The 26992-nt window shown below is 53.9% G+C and overlaps 2 protein-coding genes across 3 annotated transcripts in view; one reads left to right on the top strand and one right to left on the bottom strand.

The window, feature by feature from the left end:
* The window catches only part of ERBB2 (erb-b2 receptor tyrosine kinase 2), a 30441-nt gene extending 11739 nt beyond the window's left edge, over positions 1-18702 (top strand). Inside the window, exons 4-27 of one of the 2 annotated variants that reach the window (XM_047757164.1) lie at positions 1121-1255; positions 1517-1585; positions 1777-1892; positions 2032-2173; positions 3110-3229; positions 3546-3672; positions 7212-7285; positions 7371-7461; positions 7739-7938; positions 8294-8426; positions 8514-8604; positions 9493-9653; positions 12707-12754; positions 14105-14243; positions 14326-14448; positions 14735-14833; positions 15127-15312; positions 15459-15614; positions 15728-15803; positions 16132-16278; positions 16655-16752; positions 16961-17149; positions 17462-17714; positions 17850-18702. In XM_047757164.1, the coding sequence (XP_047613120.1) occupies positions 1121-1255; positions 1517-1585; positions 1777-1892; positions 2032-2173; positions 3110-3229; positions 3546-3672; positions 7212-7285; positions 7371-7461; positions 7739-7938; positions 8294-8426; positions 8514-8604; positions 9493-9653; positions 12707-12754; positions 14105-14243; positions 14326-14448; positions 14735-14833; positions 15127-15312; positions 15459-15614; positions 15728-15803; positions 16132-16278; positions 16655-16752; positions 16961-17149; positions 17462-17714; positions 17850-18205 (3329 nt within the window). In that variant the 3' untranslated portion in view covers positions 18206-18702. The remainder of the gene's footprint in view (positions 1-1120; positions 1256-1516; positions 1586-1776; positions 1893-2031; positions 2174-3109; positions 3230-3545; positions 3673-7211; positions 7286-7370; positions 7462-7738; positions 7939-8293; positions 8427-8513; positions 8605-9492; positions 9654-12706; positions 12755-14104; positions 14244-14325; positions 14449-14734; positions 14834-15126; positions 15313-15458; positions 15615-15727; positions 15804-16131; positions 16279-16654; positions 16753-16960; positions 17150-17461; positions 17715-17849) is intronic. The other variant, XM_047757165.1, reaches the window with a different exon arrangement.
* A 1552-nt stretch (positions 18703-20254) lies between these two features.
* MIEN1 (migration and invasion enhancer 1) lies at positions 20255-21970 on the bottom strand. The gene is made up of 4 exons (XM_047757717.1): positions 21815-21970; positions 21614-21711; positions 20788-20864; positions 20255-20700 (listed from the first exon to the last, which is right to left on the bottom strand). The coding sequence occupies exons 1-4, from the start codon at positions 21901-21903 to the stop codon at positions 20617-20619; spliced, it is 348 nt and encodes a 115-aa protein (XP_047613673.1). The 5' UTR covers positions 21904-21970; the 3' UTR covers positions 20255-20616.
* Between the last annotated feature and the right edge of the window lie 5022 nt (positions 21971-26992).

Here is a 26992-nt window from a genome sequence, read left to right as displayed (position 1 = left end):
AATCGGAGCTCTAGCCCCAGGGCTACACCACAGCCACAGCCACTTGGGATCCAATCCGGAGTCTGCAACCTACACCACAGCTCACGGCAACACCAGATCCTTAACCACTGACCTAGGCCAGGGATCGAACCTGCATCTTCATGGATGCTAGTCAGGTTTGTTAACCACTGAGCCACGATGGGAACTCTGGGTTTTGCCCACCTCTTAGCTCAGTACATAGGTACAGTGAACACTCTGTGTACGTGGCAGCTCTGGAGTTGACAGTGTCACAAACCATGTGCCAAGTCCTTGGCATGCATGACCCCATTTCAGTCATGCTATAATCTTGCAAAGGAAGCATCTATGTTATTCTCTTTTTACAGATGTGAAAACTGAGGTTTAGAGGGGATAAGTGATTTACATGGTGTAAGTGGTGGGTTTCACACTTTTTTTTTTTTTAATAGCCGTACCCATGGCATATGGAAATTCTTGGGCCAGGGATTGAATCCAACCTACAGCACAGCTGCAGCAACGCTGGATCCTTTAATCCACTGTGCCTGGCTGGGGATAGAATCTGCATCTCCACAGTGACCAGAGTGCCGTAATGGGATTTTTTTTTTTGCCTTTTCTAGGGCCACTCCCAAGGCATATGGAGGTTCCCAGGCTAGGGGTCCAATCGGAGCTATAGCTGCCGGCCTACACCACAGCCACAGCAATGCCGGATCCGAGCCTCGTCTGTGACCTACACCACAGCTCAAGGCAACGCCAGATCCTTAACCCACTGAATGAAGCCAAGGATCGAACCCACAACCTCATGGTTCCTAGTAGGATTCATTGGTTTCTGCTGCGCCATGACAGGAACTCCCACACTCTCTTGTAATGGCTAAGCCATGTGCACAGAGTGGAGGTGGCAGGCGAGAGTGACATGGATAACTCACTCCTCCCTGCATCTCCTTTTGTTCACGTGTGGGGATCTGGCCTTGGTGGGGCAAAAAGATGCCGAAGGACCCTTCCCTGCTCCCGGAAGGAGCTGGGGTGTGTTTAAGAGACCCGCTTCCTCTTGAGAAGGCAGGCAGGCCCCACGGGAGGGCAGAAGATGAGAGACGGGGAAAGAGGCCCCTGATTATTGCCTGCCCCACAGAGATCCTGAAGGGAGGGGTCTTGATCCAGCGGAACCCCCAGCTCTGCCACCAGGACACGATTCTGTGGAAGGACATCTTCCATAAGAACAACCCCCTGACCACAGTGGTGGTAGAAGCCAACCGCTCCCGGGCCTGTAAGCCACGCCCCTCCCCACCTGCACCTGCCTCTTCTCCTGCAGCCCACCGCCCCAACGCTTGCTCCCGCCCTGGCACTAACACCGCCATTCCCTCTTTCTCTGTGTCTCTTCATCTCTGCGGTTCTCTGTCCTGTCTCCCTCTGCTTCTAGATGTTGCCTCGGTGTTGGAGTCCTCTTTTTGGGCCGGGGTCTCCCCCTGGCGTTGCATCCTGCCTCCCGATCTCTGTCTCTCACTGCCTTTCTGTTTCTCTCTCCCAGGCCCACCCTGTTCTCCAGCTTGTAAAGCTTCCCACTGCTGGGGAGAAAGTTCCAAGGACTGTCAGAGCTGTGAGTCAATGGGAGGCCAGAATCTGGAGGATGGGGGGGCTGGGGGCGATAAAGGGGACAGGGGAGACTCGGGGTGCTGCCAGGCCTGGGCACACCATCCCTGGGGCAGGAAGTCTCCCCAGAAGGTGATGCTGGTGTGGGGCTGCTGCCGAGGCTGCCACCCTGCTCTCATCCTGCCCTTTGCCTGACAGTGACACGAACCATCTGTGCCGGTGGCTGTGCCCGCTGTAAGGGCCCGCTGCCCACCGACTGCTGCCATGAGCAGTGTGCTGCCGGCTGCACAGGCCCCAAGCACTCTGACTGCCTGGTATGAACCGCACCCCCACCCCCCCACCCGGCCTGCCCCCTGGGGATGCAAGGGGAGGGGCGTCCTACCCGGTGCTGCCCTGTGGCCCCTGCGCACCAGGGTGAAACCGCCCAGTGCCCACCAGCTGCCTGTCCCCCAGGCCTGCTTCCACTTCAACCACAGCGGCATCTGTGAGCTGCATTGCCCGGCCCTGGTCACCTACAACACAGACACCTTCGAGTCCATGCCCAACCCCGAGGGCCGTTACACCTTTGGCGCCAGCTGCGTGACCGCCTGTCCTTGTGAGTGCTGGGGAGAAGCACAGTTTTAGTAATTTTGCTGGGGTGTTCGGTTTATGTAAATGGGAGCATATTGTGAGTACTATCTGTTTATCTGCCCCTGACTTTTTTTTTTTTTTTAAATATGGCCACACCTGCGGCATGTGGAAATTTCCAGGCCAGGAATTGAATCTGAGCCATAGCTGTGACCTACACTGGATCCTTTAACCCACTGCACTGGCCCAGGAATTGAACCCTTGCCTCCTCAGTGACCCAAGCTACTGCTGTTGGATTCATTTTTTTTTTTTTTTTTTTTTTTAGGGTGCACCTGCAGCTATGGAAGTTCCCAGGCTAGGGGTTGAATGGGAGCTGCAGCTGCCGGCCTACACCCTAGCCACAGCAATGCTGGGTCTGAGCCACATCTGCAACTTACGCTGCAGCGTGCAGCAATGTTGAATCCTTAACCCACTGAACGAGGCCAGGGATCGAACCCACATTCCTCACAGAGACTAAGTCGGGTTTGCAACCCTCTGAGCCACAGTGGGAGCTCTCTGCAGTTGGATTCTCTCTCTCTTTTTTTTTTCTTTTTGTCTTTTGTCTTTTTAGGCTGCACCCACAGCATATGGAGGTTCCCAAGCTAGGGGTCCAAACAGAACTACAGCTGCCAACCTACACCACAGCCACAGCAATGCCGGATCCTTAACCCACTGATTGAGGCCAGGGATCGAACTCGAATTCTCATGGATACTAGTCGGATTCGTTCATCCTGAACCACGACGGGAATTCCACACAGGGTTGTTATGAGGAGTGGATGAGAGTCCAGGGCTCACGTATGTTCAAAGGGCATTTCAGTATTGGTTGATATCATTCTTATCATACTACCTGGGCAAGGTGACCCAGGGCTCAAGGTGGGGCTGTGAGAGGCCAGGGCACCTGGACACATGATCCTCATCTCTTCAGACAACTACCTGTCTACGGACGTGGGATCCTGCACCCTGGTTTGTCCCCCGAACAACCAAGAGGTGACAGCTGAGGACGGAACGCAGCGGTGTGAGAAATGCAGCAAGCCCTGTGCCCAAGGTACCCAGTGCCCTCCCCCACAACCCGCCGCCCCGAGCCAGGCTGCAGTGCCTGTCCCCCTGCACACCCAGCCTGGCCTAGGCCACTGTCTGTCCCCCGCCACTCTACCCCACTCCTGGCTCTGTCAGACCCTCCAGGGACCCAGTCCTTTTCTCCCAGTGACCCAGCCCCTGGCCCTCTCCAGAGCAGCCTCATGGCTTCCCCTGTGTCTCCTGCCCATGTGGGGAGGGGGCATGTTGCCCCAGGAGGGGTCTGTGGACAGGACCCAGGAGCTATGTGGTGGCTCAGAGGGCCCCACCTGCCCCCCTCCCCACAGTGTGCTACGGTCTGGGCATAGAACACCTGCGGGAGGTGAGGGCGGTCACCAGCGCCAATATCCAGGAGTTTGCTGGCTGCAGGAAGATCTTTGGGAGCCTGGCGTTTCTGCCAGAGAGCTTTGAGGGGTAAGGATACTCGGAATTAAGGGTGGGCACATGGCCTGAGGCCGCACCAGGGCCTGTCTCTGAATCCTGATGACCCAGAAGTGGCAGCGTGTGTAGGGGATGGCGGGAGTTGGAGGTGGGAGGCTGAGAATGCTAAGGAAGCAGGCGGAAGACCGGCAGTGACTTTGGGTGGCCTGTTCTCATACATGACATAGTATCCATGAGCGTACATTTGTATGGAGGTCAAGCCATCCAGAGAAAGTAATCTTCTCTTGGAGTTCATGGTAGCTTTATTCATAAGCCCCCACCGGAAATAAGGCACATGTCTATCAATAGCTGAATGAGTAAATACAGTTGACACTTGCACATCACAAGTGTGAATGGCACCGGTCTGCTTGAAGGCAAACGTTAAAAACTATATCCAGGGAGTTCCTATCCTGAGTCAGCGGAAATGAATCTGACTAGGATCCATGAGGAAGCAGGTTCGATCCCTGGGCTTGCTCAGTGGGTTAAGGATGCAGGGTTGCCGTGAGCTGCGGTGTAGGTCGCAGGTGTGGCTCGGATCTGGCGTGGCTATGGCTGTGGTGTAGGCCAGTGGCTATAGCTCCAATTCGACCCATAGCCTGGGAACCTCCTTATGCCTCGGGTGCAGCCCTAGAAAGACAAATATATATGTATATCTCCATACTGCAGTGCAGCGCAGTCTGGGGTTGCTTAAATCTGGAGCCGTGGATACAGAGGGCTCACTATAACATTATACTTGGATTTTCAACTGCTTGGGGAGGAGGAGGTTGGCGCCCTAACCCAGGCATTGTTCAAAGGTCACCTGTAAAAGGTGATGTACCAATACAGTGAAATTCTCAGTGATAAAAGAAAAGGACGACTGTTACACAGAACAACATGCATGTGTCTCAGAAACATCGTGTTACGTGAAATCAGCCAAACAAGGGAGAGCTGTGCTCTAGGATTCCCTTTGCTCTGGAATAGGCAAAACCACTCTGAAGTCAGAACAGCGGTTGCACCATGGTACGGGCCTAGAAAGGGCCACAAAGGAAATTTCTGGGGTGATGGAAATGTTCTGTGTCTCAGTGGGGGCGGTGGGTGTGTGAGTGGATGCATTTGGCAAAACTCAGCAAACTGTACACTAAAAATGTGTGCAATTTATTGTATGTGAATTATACTTCAGTCAAAACATGTATTAAACAAGAAGAAATCGGAGTTCCCGTCGTGGCTCAGCGGGTTAAAAATCCAACTCGTATCCGTGAGGATGCAGTTTGATCCCCAGCCTTGTTCAGTGGGTTAAGGACGGGTTAAGGCATAGGTCACAGATGTGGCTCGGATCCCGCGTTGCTGTGGCTGTGGCGAAGGCCAGCGGCTGCAGCTCCGATTTTCAGCCCCTAGCCTGGGAACCTCCATATGCTGTAAGTGCGGCCCTGAAAAGAAAAAGAGACATAGAGAGAAAATTCCCTTCAATACTTCCTCCACCTCTGCTCCCCTTTGCAGAGGAGACCACTGTTGTTAAGGGTTTGCGTGTGTTCTTCTAGAGCATTCATACGTACATAGACACACACAGAGAAATGCAGTGTTGGTAGTTTGGGAGGGGAGGTAGATTTGAATGGGAGCATGTTGTGAGCATTGTCTGCCTCTGGCTTTGGAGAGCAGGTCGTGACATTTCCTTCGTGTCCAGCTGTCTTGTTCTTTCAACAGCAGTGGAACAGGCAGCAGCAAAGAGTAGCAGCTAAGAGCCCAGGCTGCCTGGGTTTGGGACCGGGCCCTACCACTTACTAGTCATGTGATCTTCTTGCTGTGTCTCAGTTTCCTCATCTGTTAAAAGGGGGCAAAAATAGTCCCACCCTCAGCAGGTGGTTATAAAGTTTGAATGAAGTTTGAATGAGTTCATATTTGTAAAGCAACATAGAGCTGTGCCCAGCAGATACTACGTTAGTTTTTCCTATTTTATCCTAAATGTTTAGGGTTTTTTTTGTCTACAGTGTGGATAGATCAGGATTATATTTTAACAGCTCCTCATTTAATGATGGGTATTTAGGTCTTTTTTTTTTTGTCTTTTTGTCTTTTTGCCATTTCTTGGGCTGTTCCCACAGCATATGGAGGTTCCCAGGCCAGGGGTCAAATCAGAGCTGTAGCCACCGGCCTACGCCAGAGCCACAGCAACGCAAGATCCGAGCCTCATCTGTGACCTACACCATAGCTCAGGGCAACTCCGGATCCTTAACCCACTGAGCAAGGCCAGGGATTGAAACTGCAACCTCATGGTTCCTAGTCAGATTCGTTAACCACTGAGCCACGACGGGAACTCTGGGTATTTAGGTCTTTAAATTTTTTTTTTCTTTTTAGGGCCACACCCATGGAATATGGAGGTTTCCAGGCTAGGGGTCTAATGGGAGCTGCAGCTGCTGGCCTACATCACAACCACAGCAACACGGGATCCGAGCCACATCTGTGATCCATACAGCAGCTTATGGCAATGCCGGATCCTTAACCTGCTGAGCGAGGGCAGGGATCAAACTCACATCTTCATGGATACTGGTCGGTTGGTTAACCACTGAGCCATGACAGGAACTCCTAGGTCTTTAAATTTAAAAAATTTTTGTTTATCTTTTGGCCTCACCCACGGCATGTGGAAGGAAGTTCTCAGGCCAGGGATCAAAGCCGCACCCTAGGAGCTTCTGCCGTGACAACACCTGATCCTTAACCCACTATGCCACAAGAGAACTCCTAAATGTTTAGATTTTTAAGTTAAAATTTTAAATTAAAAACATTATTTTTTATTTTTAGGCCTGAAGGTGTGGCATATGGACGTTCCCAGGCTAGGGGTCGAATCAGCTACAGCCAGAGCAACACCAATCTGAGCCACATCTACAGCAATGCACATCCTTAACCAGGGAGTGGGGCCAGGGATCAAACCTGCATCTTCATGGATACTAGTCAGGCTCGTTTCTGAGCTACAATGGGAACTCCTAAAAACATTTTTCTTTTCTTTTCTTTTTTTTTTTTTTTTTTGCTATTTCTTGGGCCGCTCCCGCGGCATATGGAGGTTCCCAGGCCAGGGGTCCAATTGGAGCTGTAGCCACCGGCCTATGCCAGAGCCACAGCAACATGGGATCCGAGCTGCGTTTGCGACCTACACCACAGCTCACGGCAACGCCGGATCGTTAACCCACTGAGCAAGGGCAGGGACCGAACCCGCCACCTCATGGTTTCCTAGTCGGATTTGTTAACCACTGCGCCACGACGGGAACTCCCATTTTTGACTTTTTTAGGTTTTTAATTTTCGCTCTAACAAACAGTTCTGCCTTGTACATGCCTCTGAGATTAGGGGCCAGAGTCTCTCTAGGCCACATTCCTGGAAGTCGGATTTCTAGATCAAAGAATGTAAATACTGTGTTGATCCTGCCAAACTAGGGCCTGGGCTTTGAAGCTCAGGATGGGACCAGCTGGGCTTTGATGGGCAAAGGGTTTAGGTGGAGGCACTCAGGCAGTCCCAGCCACCCAGTCCCAGTCCTTGACCATGCTGACTCCCCTCCTAATCCTCCTTCTAGGGACCCAGCCTCCAGCACTGCCCCCCTACAGCCTGAGCAGCTCAGAGTGTTTGAGACTCTGGAGGAGATCACAGGTGGGCGGTCTCTCTGAATCCTGCTCTGATGCTGCCGGGGATCCGCAGCCTGTCCCCACACCCTAGCCTCTCCCTGTGCCTCCAGGTTACCTGTACATCTCCGCTTGGCCAGACAGCCTGCCTGACCTCAGTGTTTTCCAGAACCTGCGAGTAATCCGGGGACGAGTTCTGCATGAGTGAGCACCAGGGGAGCGAGCCCTGACGGGGGAGGAGCTTCTCAGGGCGGGGGGGGGGGGGAGGAGAAGCTTTGGGTCTGGGGGGAGGGGGAAGGGGGGGAGGGGAGGGCGGCTGAGGGGGGCTTCCGATTCCCCTGGGACTCCAGCAGCACCCTTTCCATGAGAGTTTGCAGCGTGTGCTGGAGGAACAGGAGGAAGGCGAAGGGCAGCCCTTGCTGACAGGGGAGGGTCGGCGGTGCGGTGCCGCCCTGCATTGGAGCACTCCTTCCTCCCGCAGTGGTGCCTACTCGCTGACCCTGCAAGGGCTGGGCATCAGCTGGCTGGGGCTGCGCTCGCTGCGGGAGCTGGGCAGCGGGCTGGCCCTCATCCACCGCAACGCCCGCCTCTGCTTCGTGCATACGGTGCCCTGGGACCAGCTCTTCCGGAACCCTCACCAGGCCCTGCTCCACAGTGCCAACCGGCCAGAGGAGGAGTGCGGTAAGACCGGGAGCCCAGCGCTGCCCGCTGCCCATCTGCCAGCGCACGGGAGTGCCCACGGGCCGCTGGCGGCAGGAGTCTGGGACTCACTTCATGCACGCGGACAGCCCGCCCCTGGTGCCCCGTCCTTGACACAGCTCTGGCTGGCCTGATTTCTTGGCATGGCTTCTGGCTGGGTCCTGCCACATGGCTTTTCCTCTCCGCTCAGCTCCTGGAACCTCAGAGCCCTTTCTCTCCTGCTCTGCTCAGCCCCCACCCCCGCCTCTCCAGCCCACAGGCTCCCCCCCCCAACCCCGGCTCCCTTGGACCCGGAGCCTCCTTTGAGTCCCCTCTGCCTCCTTCCTCCTCACCGCAGTGGGCGAGGGCCTAACCTGCTACCAGCTGTGCGCCCACGGGCACTGCTGGGGTCCAGGGCCCACCCAGTGCGTCAACTGCAGCCAGTTCCTTCGGGGCCAAGAGTGCGTGAAGGAGTGCCGAGTACAGCAGGGGTAAGCGGGGCCGAAGAGGGGATGGTGGGGGGGAAGGGGTGCACAGGGACTCCTTCCAGACCCCTCCACCGGCTGTTCTCCCTTCAGGCACCCCCGGGAGTACGTGAAGGACAGGTACTGTCTGCCGTGCCACCCCGAGTGTCAGCCCCAGAATGGCTCCGACACCTGCTTTGGCTCGGTGAGGTGCTGGTGGGCTCAGAGTTGGGCGGAGGGAAGCAGGGCCACGTTGGCAGCGGGTCAGGGAGGGGATGCTGTGGGGGACCTGGCCGTCTCCCTGGAGAGGGCTCCAAGCTCAGACCTGAATGGTAGGAAGGTGGAAGGAGGCTGGGATGCTGGGGGCTGCGAGAGTCGTGGACCCTTCAGACCTGGCTAAGGGCCCAGGGAAGCCTGTGTTATTGGCTGTGGCTGTGCCAAGGTGGTTGGACCTGGGGGCTCAGGCATCGGGCTACCTGGATTCAACTCCAGGCCCCACTTTTGACCTTGGTTTGCTCATTTGTAAAACGAAGAGTTTACTAGTACCTACCATATTGGAAAGCAGTAAGAATGAACTTAAAATTGGGTTTGGCACAGGGCCTGAGCACAGGAAAGACATTTTGGCTTTTTAGGGCCGCACCTGAAGCATATGGAGGTTCCCAGGCTAGGGGTCTAATCGGAGCTGTAGCTGCTGGCCTACACCAGAGCCACAGCAACATAGGATCCAAGCCACGTCTGCGACCTACACCATGGCTCACGGCAATGCCGGATCCTTAACCCACTGAACAAGGCCAGGGATAGAACCTGCCTCCTTGTGGATGCTAGTCAGATTCATTTCTGCTGAGTCACGATGGGAACTCCATACTTGCTCTTATACTTGCAGTAATATACTCCCTCCCCCCCACCCCCAGCCCGGGGATCAAACTTTGAAGGTGGGGACCTGGGTGCAGAACAGGGAGAGCAGACACAGCAGGTCTGGGGCTGTCACAGGAGCGAGGGTTAAGTGCTGCTGAGTGGCCGTGGGGAGACCATTGCACCCCCTGCTGCCTTGGTGTTGGTGCCAGCCCCTCACAAACTCTTCTTCCCCTCGCAGGAGGCTGACCAGTGTGTGGCTTGCGCCCACTACAAGGATCCCCCCTTCTGCGTGGCTCGTTGCCCCAGTGGTGTGAAGCCTGACCTCTCCTTCATGCCCATCTGGAAGTTCCCCGATGAGGATGGCATGTGCCAGCCGTGCCCCATCAACTGCACCCACTCGTGAGTCTGAGGGCCTTTTCGGCAGAAAGAAGGGCTTTATTGCAGGAGCTTCCCCGAGGCTCTTAGTGTAAACGTAGGATAACTCTGCCTTTGCTTACCCTCAGACCCTCAATTGTTTATCTCTCTTTTTTTTTTTCTGATCACAAAAGTAACATATTGTTAAAAAAATTTTTAAAGTGCGAAAGATAAATGAATAGTGTTAGCAGTTCATCCCAGTGTTAATAACTTGCAGTACTTTTCCTCCAGTCTTCCTTCCTCCCTCCTTTCTTTCTTTTTTTGTTTTTGTCTTTTTAGGGCTGCACTGGCAACATATGGAGGTTCCCAGGCTAGGGATCAGATCAGAGCTATAGCTGCTGGCCTACACCACAGCCACAGCGACACCGGATCCCTAACCCACTGAGCAAAGCCAGGGATCGAACCAGAGTCCTCATGGATACTAGTCGGGTTTGTTAACAGCTGAGCCATGATAGGAACTCCTTTTTTTTCTTTTTTGATCACCTCGTGGCATATGGAAGTTCCTGGACCATGGATCAGATCTGAGCCACAGTTCTGACCTCTGTCGCAGCTGTGGCAACACTAGATCCTTTAACCCAGTGTGCTGGGCCAGGGATCAAACCTGCAGAGATGCAGCCAATCCCGTGCACCACAGTGGGAACTCCTCCTCTGTTTTGTTTTTTTTTTTTTCTATCCGTGCACGTGCTAACATATTATTAGTATAACATAAAATATATGCATATATATTATTTATCATTCTCAAGTTTTATCATTCTAGTATATATATTTTTTAGCAAAATGGGGTCATAGACCATACATATCATTTGCAGTTTGCTTTTTCTCACTCAACATTACAATTTTTCTTGCAGTGTTTTGCTGTGTCCTAACATGGTAATCTACCCTCTTCTTTTTATTTTTTTTTTTTCATTTAGTTGTCTTTAATTACACATGGAATACATGCATACGTTTTTGGGATGCGCATTTTCAGCAACGTCATAGTATAAGCCCTGTAGAGAAGAGGCACCCTTTTGTCTACTCCCCCCACCCTGCCAGCCCCTCCCCTGCCTGTGCGTCCTTCCAGGCTTTTCTCTACACATTTATATAAGTGTATTTTAGGGTGTTCCCATCTTGGCGCAGTGGTTAACGAATCTGACTAGGAACCATGAGGTTTCGGGTTCGATCCCTGGCCTTGCTCAGTGGATTAAGGATCCGGTGTTGCTGTGAACTGTGGTGTAGGTTGCAGATGTGCCTCAGATCCTGTGTTGCTGTGGCCCTGGCGTAGGCTGGCAGCTTCAGCTCTGATTCAACCCCTAGCCTGGGAGCCTCCATATGCCATGGGAGCGGCCCAAGAAATGGCAAAAAGACACACACACAAAAAAGTGTATTTTACATTTATGTTAGGTTGAGTCATAAAAGATTGCTGTTTTTGTAAGCCACCAATGACCAAGGGGAGTTCCCTGTTGACCTGGAGGGTTAAGGATCTGGTGTCATAGCTGTGGCTCTGGTTTGGGAACTTCGTATTGCTATCGGCATGGCCAAAAAAAAAAAAAGATCAGGAAATAGCAATCTCATCTAATTCATATATAATCTGTTTAGGTGTTTTTGTGTGTGCATTTTTTTTCTTTCTTTTTCCTTTCTTTTTTTTACAGCTGCATCTGCAGCATATAGAAGTTTGGAAGTTCCTAGGCTAGGGGCTGAATCAGAGCTACAGCTGCTGACCTGCACCACTGCCACAGCAGCGCCAGATCCGAGCCCCAGTTATAGCCTGTACTGCAGCTTGCGGCAAGGCTGGATCCTTAACCCACTGAGCGAGACCAAGGATCTAACCCAAATCTTCACGGACATTCTGTCGAGTTCTTGAGCCACAACAGTAACTCAGTGTGTGCATGTGCTTTTTTTTTTTTGTCTTTTTAGGGCTGCATCCTCTGCATATGGAGGCTCCCAGGCTAGGGGTTGAACTGGAGCTACAGCCACCGGCCTACACCACAGCCACAGCAACGTGGGATCCGAGCCACGTCTTCAAGCTGCACTACAGCTCATGGCAGCTCTGGATCCTTAACCCACTGAGTGAGGCCAGAGACTGAACCTGTGTCTTCATGGATGCTAATCGGGTTCATTAACTGCTGAGCAACATCAGGAACACCTGCATGTGCATTTCTTAATGTAAATGAGCTCACACTCTATATATTGTTTTGTTTGCTCCTCTGCCCCTCTATGTGTCTTGGAGTTTCTTTTCTTGTGAGTGGACATGGATCTGCCTCCTTTTTTTTTTTTTTAAACTACTCAATCTGCAGTATGGATGTAGTATTATTTAACCGTGTCCCTGTTTGAGGGATATTAATTGAGCTTGTTTTCTTTTTTTTTTTTATAGTTTATTGAACTTGAGCTCTATGTATAAGTGAGCATCTTATACCTGCTCCCTAGTGTACAAGGGTTGGCTTTTTTTTTTTTTTTTTTTTGCTATTTCTTGGGCCGCTCCCGCGGCATATGGAGGTTCCCAGGCTAGGGGTTGAATCGGAGCCGTAGCCACCAGCCTACGCCAGAGCCACAGCAACGCGGGATCCGAGCCAAGTCTGCAACCTACACCACAACTCACGGCAACGCCGGATCCTTAACCCACTGAGCAAGGGCAGGGATCGAACCCGCAACCTCATGGTTAACCACTGCGCCACAACAGGAACTCCAGGGGTTGGCATTTTTAAGGGCTATCCTGGCAACCGGAACTGCTGGGGCTCCATATGGCCAAACTGTCTTCTGCAGACATTGCCCGATTACAACCCTGGCATCTTTAGGGAGGGACTGGCTGAGCTGTTGGACTTGTTGCTCCTTTGGGTGCCCCCCCTTCCTCCCCACCACTGGGAGGTGCAGGGGCTGGGGGTTTGCAGATTTGAGGAGGACTCCCCTGTGGGGTGGCAGGAAGAGCACTGGCGACCTTGAGTTTCTGGCTTTGTCAAATCGGGATAATGACCCAGCCATACACACCTCCGGGGATATGGTGAGGCTTGAGTGAGTGCAGGAGGCGGTTCCCAGCCTTGTTAACTGGACTCTCTCTTCTGCAGCTGTGTGGACCTGGACGACAAGGGCTGCCCTGCCGAGCAGAGAGCCAGGTCAGCCTGGTCCCTGGGGTGCATCCCACATAGCCCCTTCGTTCCCCACCTGCCTCTGGGTGGTCACTGCTGCAGGGAGGGGGTCCCCCAATAGGACACGTGTCTCTCCCCAGCCCACTCTTCCACTGCTGATCCTTCTCTCACTTAGCTTCAACCAGTGGATGGAGGACCTGGTTGGGATGCTTGGGGGCGGGGGGCGGGTAGCGAGGAATAGGGGAAGATGGCAAAGACACCGGGCACCTCCCCACCTCAAGTAGCCAGATGTCGTAAGGGACACAGGCAGCGTCCAACCCCCTAGGACCCAAGGCACGTTGAGAAGAGAGCGCAGCTGCAGCACTGAGGACAGGATGATGAATTCTTACCTGGGGGCAGTTGGGAGGCTTCAAGGAGGAGCTGGCATGTGAGTCAGTTCTTGAAAGGGGGCAGGTATGTCACTTGGAGTAGGAGGAAAGCGACCAGGCCAGAGAGGGGTCAGGAAAATCCGGCACATGTTTGCTGGAGGTTCTGCTGTGATGGTCCCCTGAGCAAGTGATGAAGTCTGAGTCAGGTTAGGGTCAGATCTGGGGGCGTAGGCTCTCCCTCACCATTAGACTGGCACCATTAGGATATGACATCCGTCATTGCCACCACTGGCCTTGATTCGGGGGCAGCAGGGTATTCAGGGCAGGGCTTTGGGAGAAAAACCAATTGGAATATGCCCTAGGTAAGCGTTTGTCCATGAAATGGCATTCATTAGAGGTCCGTGATGTGCCAGCCCTTGGCGACGCAAGGGAGGGGGCCAAGGATGACGGTGACATAGCGTCAGCACCCAGGAGCTCCATCTATCCCAGGATGAGCTGAGTCTTGCAAGATGACCCCATGCAAAAATGGTGGTCCAGGCAGAAGTAACACAGGCCGAGGAAATCATGGCCTATGGCCTATAGCCTATGACCTATGGCTGAAGATTTTGGTCAGCGTATCAGAATCGCTGGGGGTACATTCCTGGCCCCACCCCATACCACGCTCAGAATCCCTGGAAGTGGGGCTCCAGAGCATATTAACAAGCTCCCTGGTGGTTTCTGTCAGGAAGTTTTGCGAATCCTGGGCTGGGGCCATAGGCAAGAGCATGGACAATTTGGAGATGTGGGTGGAGAGGGTTTTGAGTGCCCATCGAGGAGTGTGGACTTTATTCTGGAGGCGGGAAGGTGCCCAGGAAGGTTTTAGAGTAGGTTCAACAGGATGGGAGCCGGTGGGTCACCCTTGCAACTTCCCTTTCCAAACGCCAGTGACCTTCATGCCCCTCCATGGGACCCCTTCAAACGTCCTGCCCCAGACTGGTTCCCAATTCCTCACCCTGGCTCCTGCCCCCAGCCCCGCGTCGTCCATCATTGCCGGCGTGGTGGGCGTTCTGCTGGCCGCCGTCATAGGGGTGGTCTTCGGCACCCTAATCAAGCGAAGGCGACAGAAGATCCGCAAGTACACGATGCGGAGGCTGCTGCAGGAAACGGAGGTGAGCGGCTCTGAGGGCCCTTCTGTCAGCCTGGGGTCTGCCGCCCAGCCCGTGGCGCTCACGCAGCACCCCTTCACCCCAGCTGGTGGAGCCCCTGACGCCCAGCGGGGCGATGCCTAATCAGGCTCAGATGCGCATCTTGAAAGAGACAGAGCTGAGGAAGGTCAAGGTGCTTGGATCTGGCGCTTTTGGCACAGTCTACAAGGTCAGGGGCGGGGCCAAAGTCCGGGGTGGGCGGTCCCAGAGGACGCGTGCGCAGTGTGGCCGAGGGTTCTGTTGGGAAAGCCAGCCAAGAGCTGGGGGCGGATGGGTGGTGAACAGAGGCTGGGATAAGCGGGAAGGGAGTGGCCTCCTTGGTGAGTCCTCTAAAATAAGGGGGTTGGCCCAAGGGTGGGGAAGGGGATTGGGAGCACAAGTAACGACCCCCTGGATGACTGCAGGTTGGATCTGGCTGGCCCTCTCTCTGCTCACGTCCTCCTCTCTCTGCCTAGGGCATCTGGATCCCCGATGGGGAAAATGTGAAAATCCCAGTGGCTATCAAGGTGTTGAGGGAAAACACGTCCCCCAAAGCCAACAAAGAAATCTTGGACGTAAGCCCTTCCACCCTCTCCGGCTGGGAGTTCGGGTAGGGGTGGGGGACCCCTGGCTGCAGCTCTGGGCTCTGGGCTCTCTCTCTCTCTTCACTGGGGCTTTGGGAGACCCTTTGTGATTCTCCAAACCGCTCTTCTAACCTCCCTAGTCTGCGGGCCATGCTTCTGGTTTGTGGTGAATGGGGTTGGATTGCGTGAGGGTCCCCAGTGGTGCCCCGGCCCTGGGGAGGGGTGTGGGAGGGTTTGGGGTTGGTGGTCTCTCGTACCCTCTCAGCGTGTACCGTTGCTCCCAGGAAGCATATGTGATGGCTGGTGTAGGCTCCCCGTATGTGTCCCGCCTCCTGGGCATCTGCCTGACATCCACCGTGCAGCTGGTGACACAGCTTATGCCCTATGGGTGCCTCCTAGACCACGTCCGAGAACACCGCGGGCGCCTGGGCTCCCAGGACCTGCTGAACTGGTGTGTGCAGATTGCCAAGGTATGCATGTCAGGGCCGGGGCTCTCCAGGTGCCCTTGGGAGCGAGCCTCTGTTCCCACTCAGGGCTCGGAAGCGGGGGACGGGGGGTGGGGCGCTTCCTGGGAGAGTTCTGGCAGAGCGAGGTCCACAGATGCCTCTGATCCCAGGGCATGAGCTACTTGGAGGACGTGCGGCTTGTGCACAGGGACCTGGCTGCCCGCAACGTGCTGGTCAAGAGTCCCAACCATGTCAAGATTACGGACTTCGGGCTGGCTCGGCTGCTGGACATTGACGAGACGGAGTACCATGCGGATGGGGGCAAGGTTAGAGGAGGGAGCAGAATGAAGCAAGGTGGAGCGGGGGCTGGCCCCTCGGAGACCTTGGAACAGCCCCCTCCCCACCACACCTGGTGCGAGGACTTCCTTTGCTCTCCCAGGTGCCCATCAAGTGGATGGCATTGGAGTCCATTCTCCGCCGGCGGTTCACTCACCAGAGTGATGTCTGGAGCTATGGTGTGTGTGTGACAGGGCGGCTTGGGAGGGTGGGCAAGGAGCCCTGGCTCGGGGGGGGGGGGGGATGTGGGTGGGCGGATGAGAGCTGGGATGGGGCAAATTAACGGAGATGCCTTAGCATGAATGAGGGAGGGAAGGAAGGGGCCTCGGTCTGCCGGGGAACACGCACTTCCCAGGGACTAGGGAAGGACTGGCTGTCTCCTGCCCCTTGGCACCGCATCCCTGCCCTGCTTCCCCCATGGTGCCAGGCTTGTGGGCGGAGCCTCTGAGGCTCTGTACACTATGTTCCCTCTTGTCTCCCACCTCCTTAACCCCATCTCTGCCCCAGGTGTGACTGTGTGGGAGCTGATGACTTTTGGGGCCAAACCTTATGATGGGATCCCAGCCCGGGAGATCCCTGACCTGCTGGAGAAGGGGGAACGGCTGCCTCAGCCCCCCATCTGCACCATTGATGTCTACATGATCATGGTCAAATGTGGGTGGCTAAGCTGCTGGGAGGAGGGGCGGGAGGTCCGGGGGTGGTGGGGTGCTGAGAGCAGGGTGTACGTGGACCCAGAGGCTCTGATATGGTTAACGGAAGCTCAAAAGGGTCCCGCTTCCCCTTTCAGAGCACCCATCCAGAGAAGCTCTCTAGGACCAGCTAGAAAGAGACTTACATGCAAAACAAAAAGGGGAAACTAGTAGCGATTCGCAAAGGTTCTGGCTCAGGACCCGAGCCTGGTACCTCTTCCCCACCACCTGAGGGCTTGGGACTCCAGTACCTGGGATTGTCTAGACCTGGGGGGTGGCGGTGGGGTGCCACACGCAGGCTGCGGCGAGGACTGAGACGCCGAGCCCCCTCCTGCCCCCAGGTTGGATGATTGACTCTGAATGTCGGCCGAGGTTCCGGGAGTTGGTGGCCGAATTCTCCCGGATGGCCAGGGACCCCCAGCGCTTTGTGGTCATCCAGGTACCTGGGCCTTTCCACGCCATCCTGGCCTAGGGCTAAGGCCACTCTCCCGTGGCAAGGGGGAGGAAGGGAGAGGATTCCCGGGCCCCAGGCCTCCAAGCCCAGCCCCTGCCTGCCGGTCACACCCCGGCCCTCCCTGCGTCTTCCTCTGGAGGCCGCGTGCTGGGCTGGGGAGAGGTGGCCACGTGCTCTGTCTCCCCCTCCCCAGAATGAGGACTTGGGCCCTGCCAGCCCCTTGGACAGCACCTTCTACCGCTCGCTGCTGGAGGATGACGACATGGGGGACCTGGTGGATGCTGAGGAGTACCTGGTACCCCAGCAGGGCTTCTTCTGCCCAGACCCTGCCCCGGGCGCTGGGGGCACGGCCCACCGCAGGCACCGCAGCACATCCACCAGGGTCAGTGCCCCCAGTCACACACTGTGGTGGGTGTTTGGTTGCCTCGCTTGACCCCAGTGGACGAGGGTCGCTCTGTCCAGTGTCCCCCCTGACCATCGCCTCTCAATGGTTATTTCTCATGAGGTTATCGCCACCCCATTATCCCTAAGATGGATTCCTACCATTTTCCAACTGTGACCCCATTTCTCTCCACGGTAATGTTAGATCCCAAAGGTGACTTCTATTTCTCTCCTGTGACCCCGTCACATCCCATGGAGTGTCCATCCCAGATCCATGAATGACCCCCATGGTGACCTTCTCTCTCGTCCTCAGAGTGGCGGTGGTGAGCTGACGCTGGGGCTGGAGGCCTCTGAGGAGGAGCCCCCCAGGTCTCCACTGGCACCATCCGAAGGGGCCGGCTCTGATGTGTTCGACGGCGACCTGGGCATGGGGGCAGCCAAGGGGCTGCAGAACCTCCCCCAACATGACTCTAGCCCTCTACAGCGGTACAGTGAGGACCCCACAGTACCCCTGCCTCCTGAGACTGATGGCTACGTTGCCCCCCTGACCTGCAGCCCCCAGCCCGGTATGGAGTCCAGGCCCAAGCTAGAGATAGTGGGAGTTGGGGGTGCTCGGCCCGGGGCCACTGTGGGGTCAGTTGGTAGCAGCTGGGACACGTGAGTCCCTTCCCCTAACGAGCCTTGTTCCCTTGTCCTTCCAGAATACGTGAACCAGCCGGAGGTTCGGCCACAGCCCCCCTCGCCCCTAGAGGGTCCTCTGCCTCCTCCTCGACCTACTGGAGCCACCCTGGAAAGGCCCAAGACGCTCTCCCCCGGAAGGAACGGGGTTGTCAAGGACATTTTTGCTTTTGGTGCTGCAGTGGAGAATCCTGAGTACTTGGCACCCCGGGGCAGGGCTCCCCCTCAGAACCACCCTTCTCCGGCCTTCAGCCCAGCCTTTGACAACCTCTATTACTGGGACCAGGACCCATCAGACCGGGGCACTCTACCCAGCACCTTTGAAGGGACCCCGACTGCAGAGAACCCCGAATACCTGGGTCTGGATGTGCCAGTATGAGCCAAAAGGCCAGGTCCACTGAGGCCGTGCTGAACCCTCAGGGAGTGTAGAAGGCCTGATGTCTGGGCCACATCGGGACGACGCAGCGAGAAGGCCCTTGGACCACGTCCTGGGAAGCCTGCTGTGCCAGGCATGTCTCTTCCTACTCCGATTCCTAGCTGGCTGAGAGTGGTCTGGCCTGGCTGCCAAAGTGGGCAGCCCCGGGGAGTCTTGATCCTGGAGTCCTGCCCCCAGCAAACTCTAGGGTCCATAGGATGCCACAGCCACAATCTCCTGACCTGCAGGAGCAGCCCAGCTGACTTTTCTTCTAGACCCTTGGCACGGACTTAGAGAAGCTGGGCCTCCAACTCAGAGAAGGGGCTCCAAGGGGATGTCTAGGAACCAGAGCAATCCAGAGACTGTCCCTGAAACCTAGCTTGGCCCCTAGGAAGAAGGGAGCAGCATCACCCAGATCCAGTCCTTGTACAGAGTGGGATTTTTGGTTTCGTTTTTACGTATGTTTTGGGTTTTTGTTCTTTTTTTTTAAGATGAAATAACTACTTGAAATAGACAGTGGCTTCTAGAGAAGGCGGGATCTCGGGGGTTGGGGGAGGGATGTCCCTTCTCCCCACCCACTTTTTCCTTTTGCAAATATATTTTGGAAAACAGCTGGGCACCAGTCTCTGTCAGGGTGGCTCTGAGCCCTCCCTCTACTGCTCACCTCCCAGCTCACATTCAGTTCATCTTTCCCGGAGGGACTGGCTAGGAGTCTTCCAAAAGCTTGAATGAGGAGCCTACTTCCAGTTTCCTGGCGTTAGGGTTGGGGGGCAACTTGGAGCTGGGATTCTGATGAGAGGCCTCTGGTGACCAGAACATTCTTGCTTAGAAAAAACAAACTCATAAGGCCCCTCACCAGAATGGGGTGATTTCCTCCCTGTAGGTGAGGGAGTCATGGAGGAAAAAAGAGGTAGCACCTACTATGTGGCTCATCTTCCCTGCTTTGGCTCTGAGAGGAGGTCGCTGAATTACAATTAGAGTTCCTGCTGTGGCTCAGTGGTAACAAACCCGACTAGCATCCATGAGGATGCGGGTTTGATCCCTGGCCTCGCTCAGTGGGTGATGGATCCGGCAGATGTGTGAGCTGTGATGTAGACTGCAGCTGTGGCTCAGATCCAGTGTTCCTGTGGCTGTGCTGTAGGCTGGCAGCTGTAGCTCTGATTCAACCCCTAGCTTGGGAACTTACATACGCTATAGGTGCGGCCATAAAAAGCAAAAAAAAAAAAAAAAAAGTAGCTATCCAGTAAAAAAGAAACAAAATCTAAAAAATTAAAAATCAAAAAGGAGTTCCTGCTATGGCACATCGGGATCAGTGGCATCTCTGCAGCGCCAGGACACAGGTTTGATCCCCTGTCCAGCATGTGAGTTAAAGGATCTGTGTTGCTACAGCTGCGGTGTAGGTCACAGCTGTGTCTCAGATCTGATCCCTGGTCCAAGAACTCCATATCCCATGGGGCAGCCAAAAAAAGAAAAAACTTTTTGAAAACATTTGCAGTTTAAGGAGAGAAAAAGAAAAAAGAAAATGAGAGAAGGAAATACTAAGACATAAAGCAAGTATTAGTTTGTGTAAAAAGGCAACTAGATTCCCAACTCATTCTAGGAGGTCAATATTTTCCAGTGTTAAAGCCAGGCAAAAATAACCACAAAAAAAGAAAACTACAGTCAAATAGCTCATGTGACAGAAATACTTAAACGAAATATTAGTAAACCATCTCATAACAAAAAAAGGATTATACACCATGGAGGGGAGAAAAGTAGCTATGCAGGAGTTCCCTGGTGGTTCAGGCGGTTAAGGATCTGGCACTGGTGTGGCTGCGGTTACGGTTCAGTCCCTGGCCTGGGAACTTCAGTGTGCTGAGAGCAACCAAAATAAAAAGAAGTAGCTATCCAGAAAAAACCCATCCAACCAGTAAAGTTACGTTGGTGGCATAAAGGTTGGTTGGGCTGGCTTCTGTCCTCTCGCCCCTCCCCAGTCCCAGACCAGACATAAAAACACACACCAGCAGGCACAGGTGTTTGCAGTGCCACTTTATTGCTGATAGCTGACATTGCCTGGGGCTAGTGAAAATAAATTACAACTATGGTAGCATCTGACAGGTACGGCTAAGCTGGAGGGGGATGCAGGCTTTTGTGGGCACTGATCCTGGGAAAGGGGCATAAAGTGACTGGAAGTGTCCATGGAGAGGGTCTTCCAGCCCCAAGACCACAGACGCATCTATTCCCTCCTGGTACCCAAAGGTGCAAAGTGGGGGCCAGGGTCTCTTAGTTACCAGGAGCTAAGTGAGGTGAAAGAGGCAGTGGGGAGCCCTCAGCAGGACCAAAGGGGCAACCAAGGCTTGGATCCCAAAAGAGCAGGAACCCAGAAACACATGTAGTCACAGGATGACGCAGGGAGGGCGGCTATTGGTAATCTTTTCTAGGGGTTCTCCGTTACTGGCTCTTCGGATGGCCTCAATGAGCTAGAAGGCAGAGACAGGGAACGGGATGATGCATTCGTTGTGGGGGCAGGGCGAACCGGGGATCTTCCCAGCATTGCAAGTACTCACATCTTTCTCGTAAGGAAAGCCCCCATTCTCCAGCTTGGAGAACACCAGCTGTCCATTGATTTCGATCTCAAAGGCCCCTGGTATTAAACAGACGGATGAATGAACTGGATGCTGAGAACAGGTAAGAGTCAGAGGAAGCCCTCCAAAGTGGGGCCCTCCCCACTCTTAGATTTAACACCGGCTCTTTCTTGTCCCTCACTGGCCCCATGAGGACTCTAGAAAGCCATTTGCCAACCCTGTATCAAAGTCAGAGGAACCTAATAATGGAGGCGTCTCAGTGTATCTTTCCCTTGAACTCAGCCTCATAACTCAATAAAGGGTTCCCTCCCCTCCAACTCTGCACTTCAGTCTCATCCGTATTCCCCAACAGGCTTCATCTGTGACCCGCCTCACCAGGTAGGGGCCTTACGTTTGGTTGGCCGTTTTACTATGTGCCACTCACTACTGTACACGATGTGAAACAGCCAATGCGGAGTTCCCGTTGTGGCTCAGTGGTTAACGAACACTACTAGCATCCAGGAGGATAAGGGTTTGATCTCTGTCCTCGATCAGTGGGTTAAGAATCCAGCATTGCCATGAGCTGTGGTATAGGTTGCAGACGTGGCTTGTATCCTGCGTTGCTGTGGCTGTGGTGTAAGCTGGCTGCTACAGCTCCGAATCGACCCCTAGCTTGGGAACCTCCATATGCTGCGGGTGCGGTCCTAAAAAGACAAACAAACAAACAAACAAAAAAAACAAAAAAACCCCTCAAAACAGCCAATGCCAGAGCCAGAAAGTGGTAGAGCTGGGATTTAGAACACTGACAGCAGGTGTTCTGCGGCCTCACCTGTGCCCCCCAGGCGCGACTCGATCTCGATGCCCGGATACTGCTCCTTCACGGCACTCGCCAGCTCCAGGTAGGTCGCTTCGAAGCCGCAGGGTTCACTAGGGAGAAGACACCTGGGGTCCACTTGGATTTCGGGAAAGGTTACTCCAGTGGACCCACCCTCGTTCAGCCCGAATCCTCGCACTGGCCGGAGCCGCTCACCAGTACTCAACCACGATGCGGACCCCACTGCCCGGTTCGATCTCCCCGGGAGGGGGCGCTACGGACGTCGGCCCTGTCTCCCCGCTCATTGCCTTGCCGCCGGCTCCCCTCTGCCGCTGCTTCCGGGTATGACGAGACGCCGCGGGCACGTGACGGGGCGGGGCCGCCGGACGGGGCCGCTCCTTACGTCTGGGCGCCCCCTGCAGGCCACGGCGGCTGCTACGTTTTGACCCCATCACCAGCTTGAAGGGCAGGTGTGTCCAGACCACTTTCCCGCTCCCGGGCTATCAGAGCGCCTAACTTGCCGTGCACCTGGTGTCTGCTGGACTTCACGGTCTTATTTAATCTAATGAAATGTCTTAGACTGCAAAGCGCTCTCCAGTTTACAAAAGGAAGGGAAAGTGGGGCAAGTGGACCCAGAGCCTGGGTTTGGCTGATGCGATAGAACAGTTGCCATTTCTCGCTAACATGCTGATGGCATTTTTTTTTTTTTTTGGTCTTTTTGCCATTTCTTGGGCCGCTCCTGCGGCATATGGAGGTTCCCGGGCTAGGGGTCGAATCGGAGCTGTAGCTGCCAGCCTACGGCAGAGCCACAGCAACGCGGGATCCGGGCCGCGTCTGCAACCTACACCACAACTCACGGCAACGCCGGATCCTTAACCCACTGAGCATGGGGCAGGGATCGAACCCGTAACCTCATGGTTCCTAGTCGGATTCGTTAACCACTGCACCACGACGGGAACTCCTTTTTTTTTTTTTTTTTTTTCTTTTCTGATGGCATTTTAAACCACTCAATAGTTACACGGTCACGTACTTCTGACTCTTAAGCACTAGACTGCAGGCACAGTCTGGGCAATCGCTACCACTCTCCTGCCTTCGAAAACCTGAGGCTCTGAGCCTCCCATTCTGTAGGCTCTATGCTGCCACCACGTTCACGTTCACCTCACGTCTCCTCCTTGCTTCGCAATAAAGAGCTGGGGGCGGGGGGACTGAGAAGAGAGTTCCCGTCCTGACTCAGCGGTTAGCGAACTAGCATCCACGAGGACTCCAGTTCAATCCCTGGCCTCGCTCAGTGGGTTAAGGAGTGGGTGTAGGTCGAAGACAGGGCTCAGATCCCCTGCTGCTGTGGCTCTGGCGTAGGCCAGCGGCTACAGCTCCGATTCGACCCCTAGCCTGGGAACCTCCAAATGCTGCAGGTGTGACCCTAAAAAAGACAATAAATAAATAAAGAGCTGGCTTTTTTATTTCCATTTTGCAGTTTTTGAAATGGAGGCTGACTCTCTGTCTCTTCTTTCCCTGGGGACATCCTTACAGGTTACCAAACCTAGCATTTCTTTAAACCATTCTTTTTTGGAGTTCCCGTTGTGGCGCAGCAAAAACAAATACAACTAGCATTTATGAGAGTGTGGGTTCGATCCCCGGCCTCGCTCAGTGGGTTTGGTATTGATTTGTAAGTGTTCTTTATATACCTTTGACCCTTGAACAATACAGCATTGAACCATGCAGCACTTATGCATGGATTTTTTTCAATAAATACATAATACATAATCCAAGGTTAGTTGAACCTGAAGATGGAAACCATGGATAGGAAGGGCTGACTGTGAAGTTATACTCAGATTTTCTACAGCTCAAGGGTTGTCGGCACCCCTAACCTCTGCATTGTTCAAAGGTCAACTCTATTCTAGATACCAAGTCCCCAGTCAGATTATGATTTGCAAACATTTTCCTCCATTCTTTCACAAGATTTCTTTCTTTCTTTCTTTTTTCTTTTTTTTTTAGGGCTGCCCCTTTGGCATATGGAGGTTCCCAGGTTAGGGGTCTAATTGGAGCTGTTGCCGCCGGCCTACACCACAACCACAGCAATGCCAGATCCGCGCCGTGTCTGTGACCTATACCACAGCTCACAGCAACGCCAGATCCTTGACCCACTAAAGGAGGCCAGGGATCAAACCCGAAACCTCATGGTTCCTAGTTGGATTTGTTTCCACTGCCCCACGATGGGGACTTCCCCCCAAATTTTAATTTTGATGAAATATAATTTACCAATTTTTTTCTTTTGTCATTTGTGATTTTGCTCTTATATCTGAGATCTCTGCCTAACCAAAGGTCAAGAAGATTTTCTCCCATAGTTTCTTCCCGAAGTTTTATAGTTTTAGCTTTTACATTTAGGTCTGTAATCAGTTTTGAGTTAACACTTGTACGTTGTGTGAGGCAAGGATCTCAAATCATCTTTTAGCACAAGGATAGACAATTGTCATAGAACCAGAGTTCCCACTGTGGCTCAGTGGGGTAAGAACCCGACTAGTATCCATGAGGCTGTGGGTTTGACCCCTGGCCTCGATCAATCAGCGGATTGAGGATCCAACGTTGCTGCAAGCTGTGGCATAGGATGCATCTCACATCTGGTGTCCCTGTGGCTGTGGTGTAAGCCGGCAGCTGTGGCTCCAATTCAACCCCTAGCCTGGGAACTTCCAAATGCCTTGGGTTGAGGCCTTAAAAAGGCAAATAAATAAATAAATACAAATTGTCCCAGAGCAATTATCAAAAAGACTATCCTGGAGTTCCCGTCGTGGCGCAGTGGTTAACGAATCCGACTAGGAACCATGAGGTTGCGGGTTCGGTCCCTGCCCTTGCTCAGTGGGTTAACAATCCAGGTTTGCCGTGAGCTGTGGTGTAGGTCGCAGATGCGGCTCGGATCCCACGTTGCTGTGGCTCTGGCGTGGGCCGGTGGCTACAGCTCCGATTAGACTCCTAGCCTGGGAATCTCCATGTGCTGCGGGAGTGGCCCAAGAAATAGCAAAAAGACAAAAAAAAAAAAAAGACTATCCTTTCCCCTATTGAACTGTCTTGGCACCTTTGTAAAAATATCAACTGACCAGAAATGTAAGGGTTTTTACGTGGATTCTTGATTCCTTTGATCTATAAATCTATTCTTTGTTATTGTTGCTTTTATTTAAGAAATTCAGGAGTTCCCATTGTGTCTCACTGGATTAAGGACCTGATGCTGTCTCTGTGAGGATGGGGGTTCGATCCCTGGCCTTGCTCAGTGCTTTGATCCAGTGCTGCTGCAAGAACAGTAGCACTGTAAAAAGAAAAAACTCACACATAATTTTTTTTTTTTTTTTAGGGCTGCACTCACAGCATGCAGAAGTTCTCAGGCTAGGGGTCGAACTGGAGCCACAGTTGCTGGACACAGCCATAGCCACAGCCAAGTAGGATCAGAGCCGTGTCTGCCGCTTACACCATAGCTCACGGCAATGCCGGATCCTTTACCCACTGAGCAAGGCCAGGGATCGAACCTGCATCTTCATGGATACTAGGTGAGTTTGTTACCACTGAGCCACATGGGAACACCCATGTATAATTTATCACAGTCATACCCACCCTCTTGAGCGTACCTTTCTGTGAGTGCTGACACGCTGGTGTACGTCCACCGTCAAGGCCAAGATCCCCAGCAACTCCATTACCTCCTCACAGGCATCTCTGTGGTCGACCCCTCTCCCTTCTTCCCAGCTCCAGATCTGCTTTGGGTCCTTATCATCTGCCCACTCCAGATAGTCATATAAATGGAAACGTACTCAGCCCTCCGAATCTGGCTTCCCCCGCCAACCTACCCTTCAACACCAGAGTGAGTTTTCTAAAATATAAATCTGCCCGCTCTTCTGTGCCTCTACTTAAAGCCCAGATGGACCCTGCAGAGTCTGGCCTCTGCCCATAGTTCCTGCTGGTCTGGACAGACAGGATGGATGGCTCTTAAACCTGGTTTACAGAACAACCACCGGAGGGCTTGTCAATACCACACATTCCTGGGTCTTGGCCCAGAGACCAAGATTCAGTAGTTGGGGAGGGGCCCAGGGACCTGTTTTTTCACACAAGCCTAGAGAGCGTTGGAGGCTGTGGTCACAGGCCACACTTTGAGAAACACAGCTGTGTACAAAGCCTTTCGCCACACCTTCCATACCTGCTCAGCCACACCTGTAAGGCCTCCTGTCCTTCCTTCTCCGCCCCCATTCTGCCTCTGGATGCTCTGTCCCCTTTTGCCAAGGGCTTTGGCGCTTGTTCTGTCATCATGAAAGGTGACATTCCCTTCCATCAATCCAATTCTGTCCCCTACCCCAAGACAACTTCCTCCCTGCTCCAGGGTCACTTCCATGGAGAAGTCTTTCCCAATCTCCCAGGTAAGTTGTTCTCCCAGTGTAGTTGTCTTGTGCCATTTCTTATTATTTGTGTGATTCTTTGATTAACATAAGTCTTCGTGATGGAGCTGCATGAAGATAAGGGCAGGTCGTTTTGTTGTATCCCCAGTGCCAAGCATGGGGTTCGCATATAGTAGGTACGTAACAAAATTTAGTCAAGTGAATGAAGGAGTGACTGAGTGAATGGTCTACTGCGCTTTGCACAACGCTTCTGTGGTCCAGGTGACCTCGCCCCTCCCTCACTTCTTGGCTTAGTCCTCTCATACTGGTTTTTCCAAGGAAAACCCAGTTTGGAGAAAGTTGAGCCTGGAGCCACTCCTCCACGCCCCCCCCCCCGGGGGGCAGGCCTCTTATCACCCCTATGAATTGTTTGTTTATCCAACTGTCACCTGCTTGGGCTGGGAGGTGGCTACTGTCTTTGATCTCAGCCTCCCAGGCGGGCTCTCCACCGTTGTGTTTGCCTAGTGCTGAAGGAGAGCGCAAGGGGAGTCCCCTAGCACCTGGCCAGAGCTTTCCCCAAATCACTCCTCTCACCAGGGGACCTCGTCTAACCCCTTGGATTTCAGGAGACTGAGACCCTGGACTTTGCTCGGAAGACAGGATTTAGCCCAGGTGCCTCCGAGGGGCCAGGATGCAGGCTGGGTGGCCAGACTGTGGCTGGAGGTCAAGGGGCAGGCCAAGTTGCTGGACACCCCTCTGGCTGGCCTCCGGCTTTCGAAGAGTCGCCCTTTGCCCCAGGGTGGTAGGCCCCAGAGCTGCAGTCAAGCCCCCTAAATTGGCCAATGAACATTCCAGGTTTGGGAAGGGTGGGCGGGGCCCTTTCCCCTGACCTTCTAGCCCCCAGCCTCTCCCTCCCAGGTGGTGAGGACCTTCGCTCTCGGGCTGTTCAGTTCAGTTCGATCGCCTCTCCCCAGTCACCTGCTGCCAGCCTAAGGACAAAAACAATCCCAGCCAGCGTAGTGTCGGGGAGGCCCCGCCCCTC

Source organism: Phacochoerus africanus, chromosome 14, assembly GCF_016906955.1.
Source record: "Phacochoerus africanus isolate WHEZ1 chromosome 14, ROS_Pafr_v1, whole genome shotgun sequence".
NCBI classification, from domain to species: Eukaryota; Metazoa; Chordata; class Mammalia; order Artiodactyla; family Suidae; genus Phacochoerus; species Phacochoerus africanus.
This window is presented reverse-complemented; position numbering and strand designations above follow the sequence as displayed.

Bases quoted from the DNA above. Each gene is read 5' to 3' on its own strand.
- MIEN1 (XM_047757717.1), bottom strand. From the start codon at position 21,903: ATGAGCGGGGAGACAGGGCCGACGTCCGTAGCGCCCCCTCCCGGGGAG. The intron at 20,865-21,613 runs GTGAGGCCGCAG...GTTTAATACCAG, and splicing joins GTCGCGCCTGGGGGGCACAG to GGGCCTTTGAGATCGAAATC. The intron at 20,701-20,787 runs GTGAGTACTTGC...TCTGCCTTCTAG, and splicing joins GCTTTCCTTACGAGAAAGAT to CTCATTGAGGCCATCCGAAG.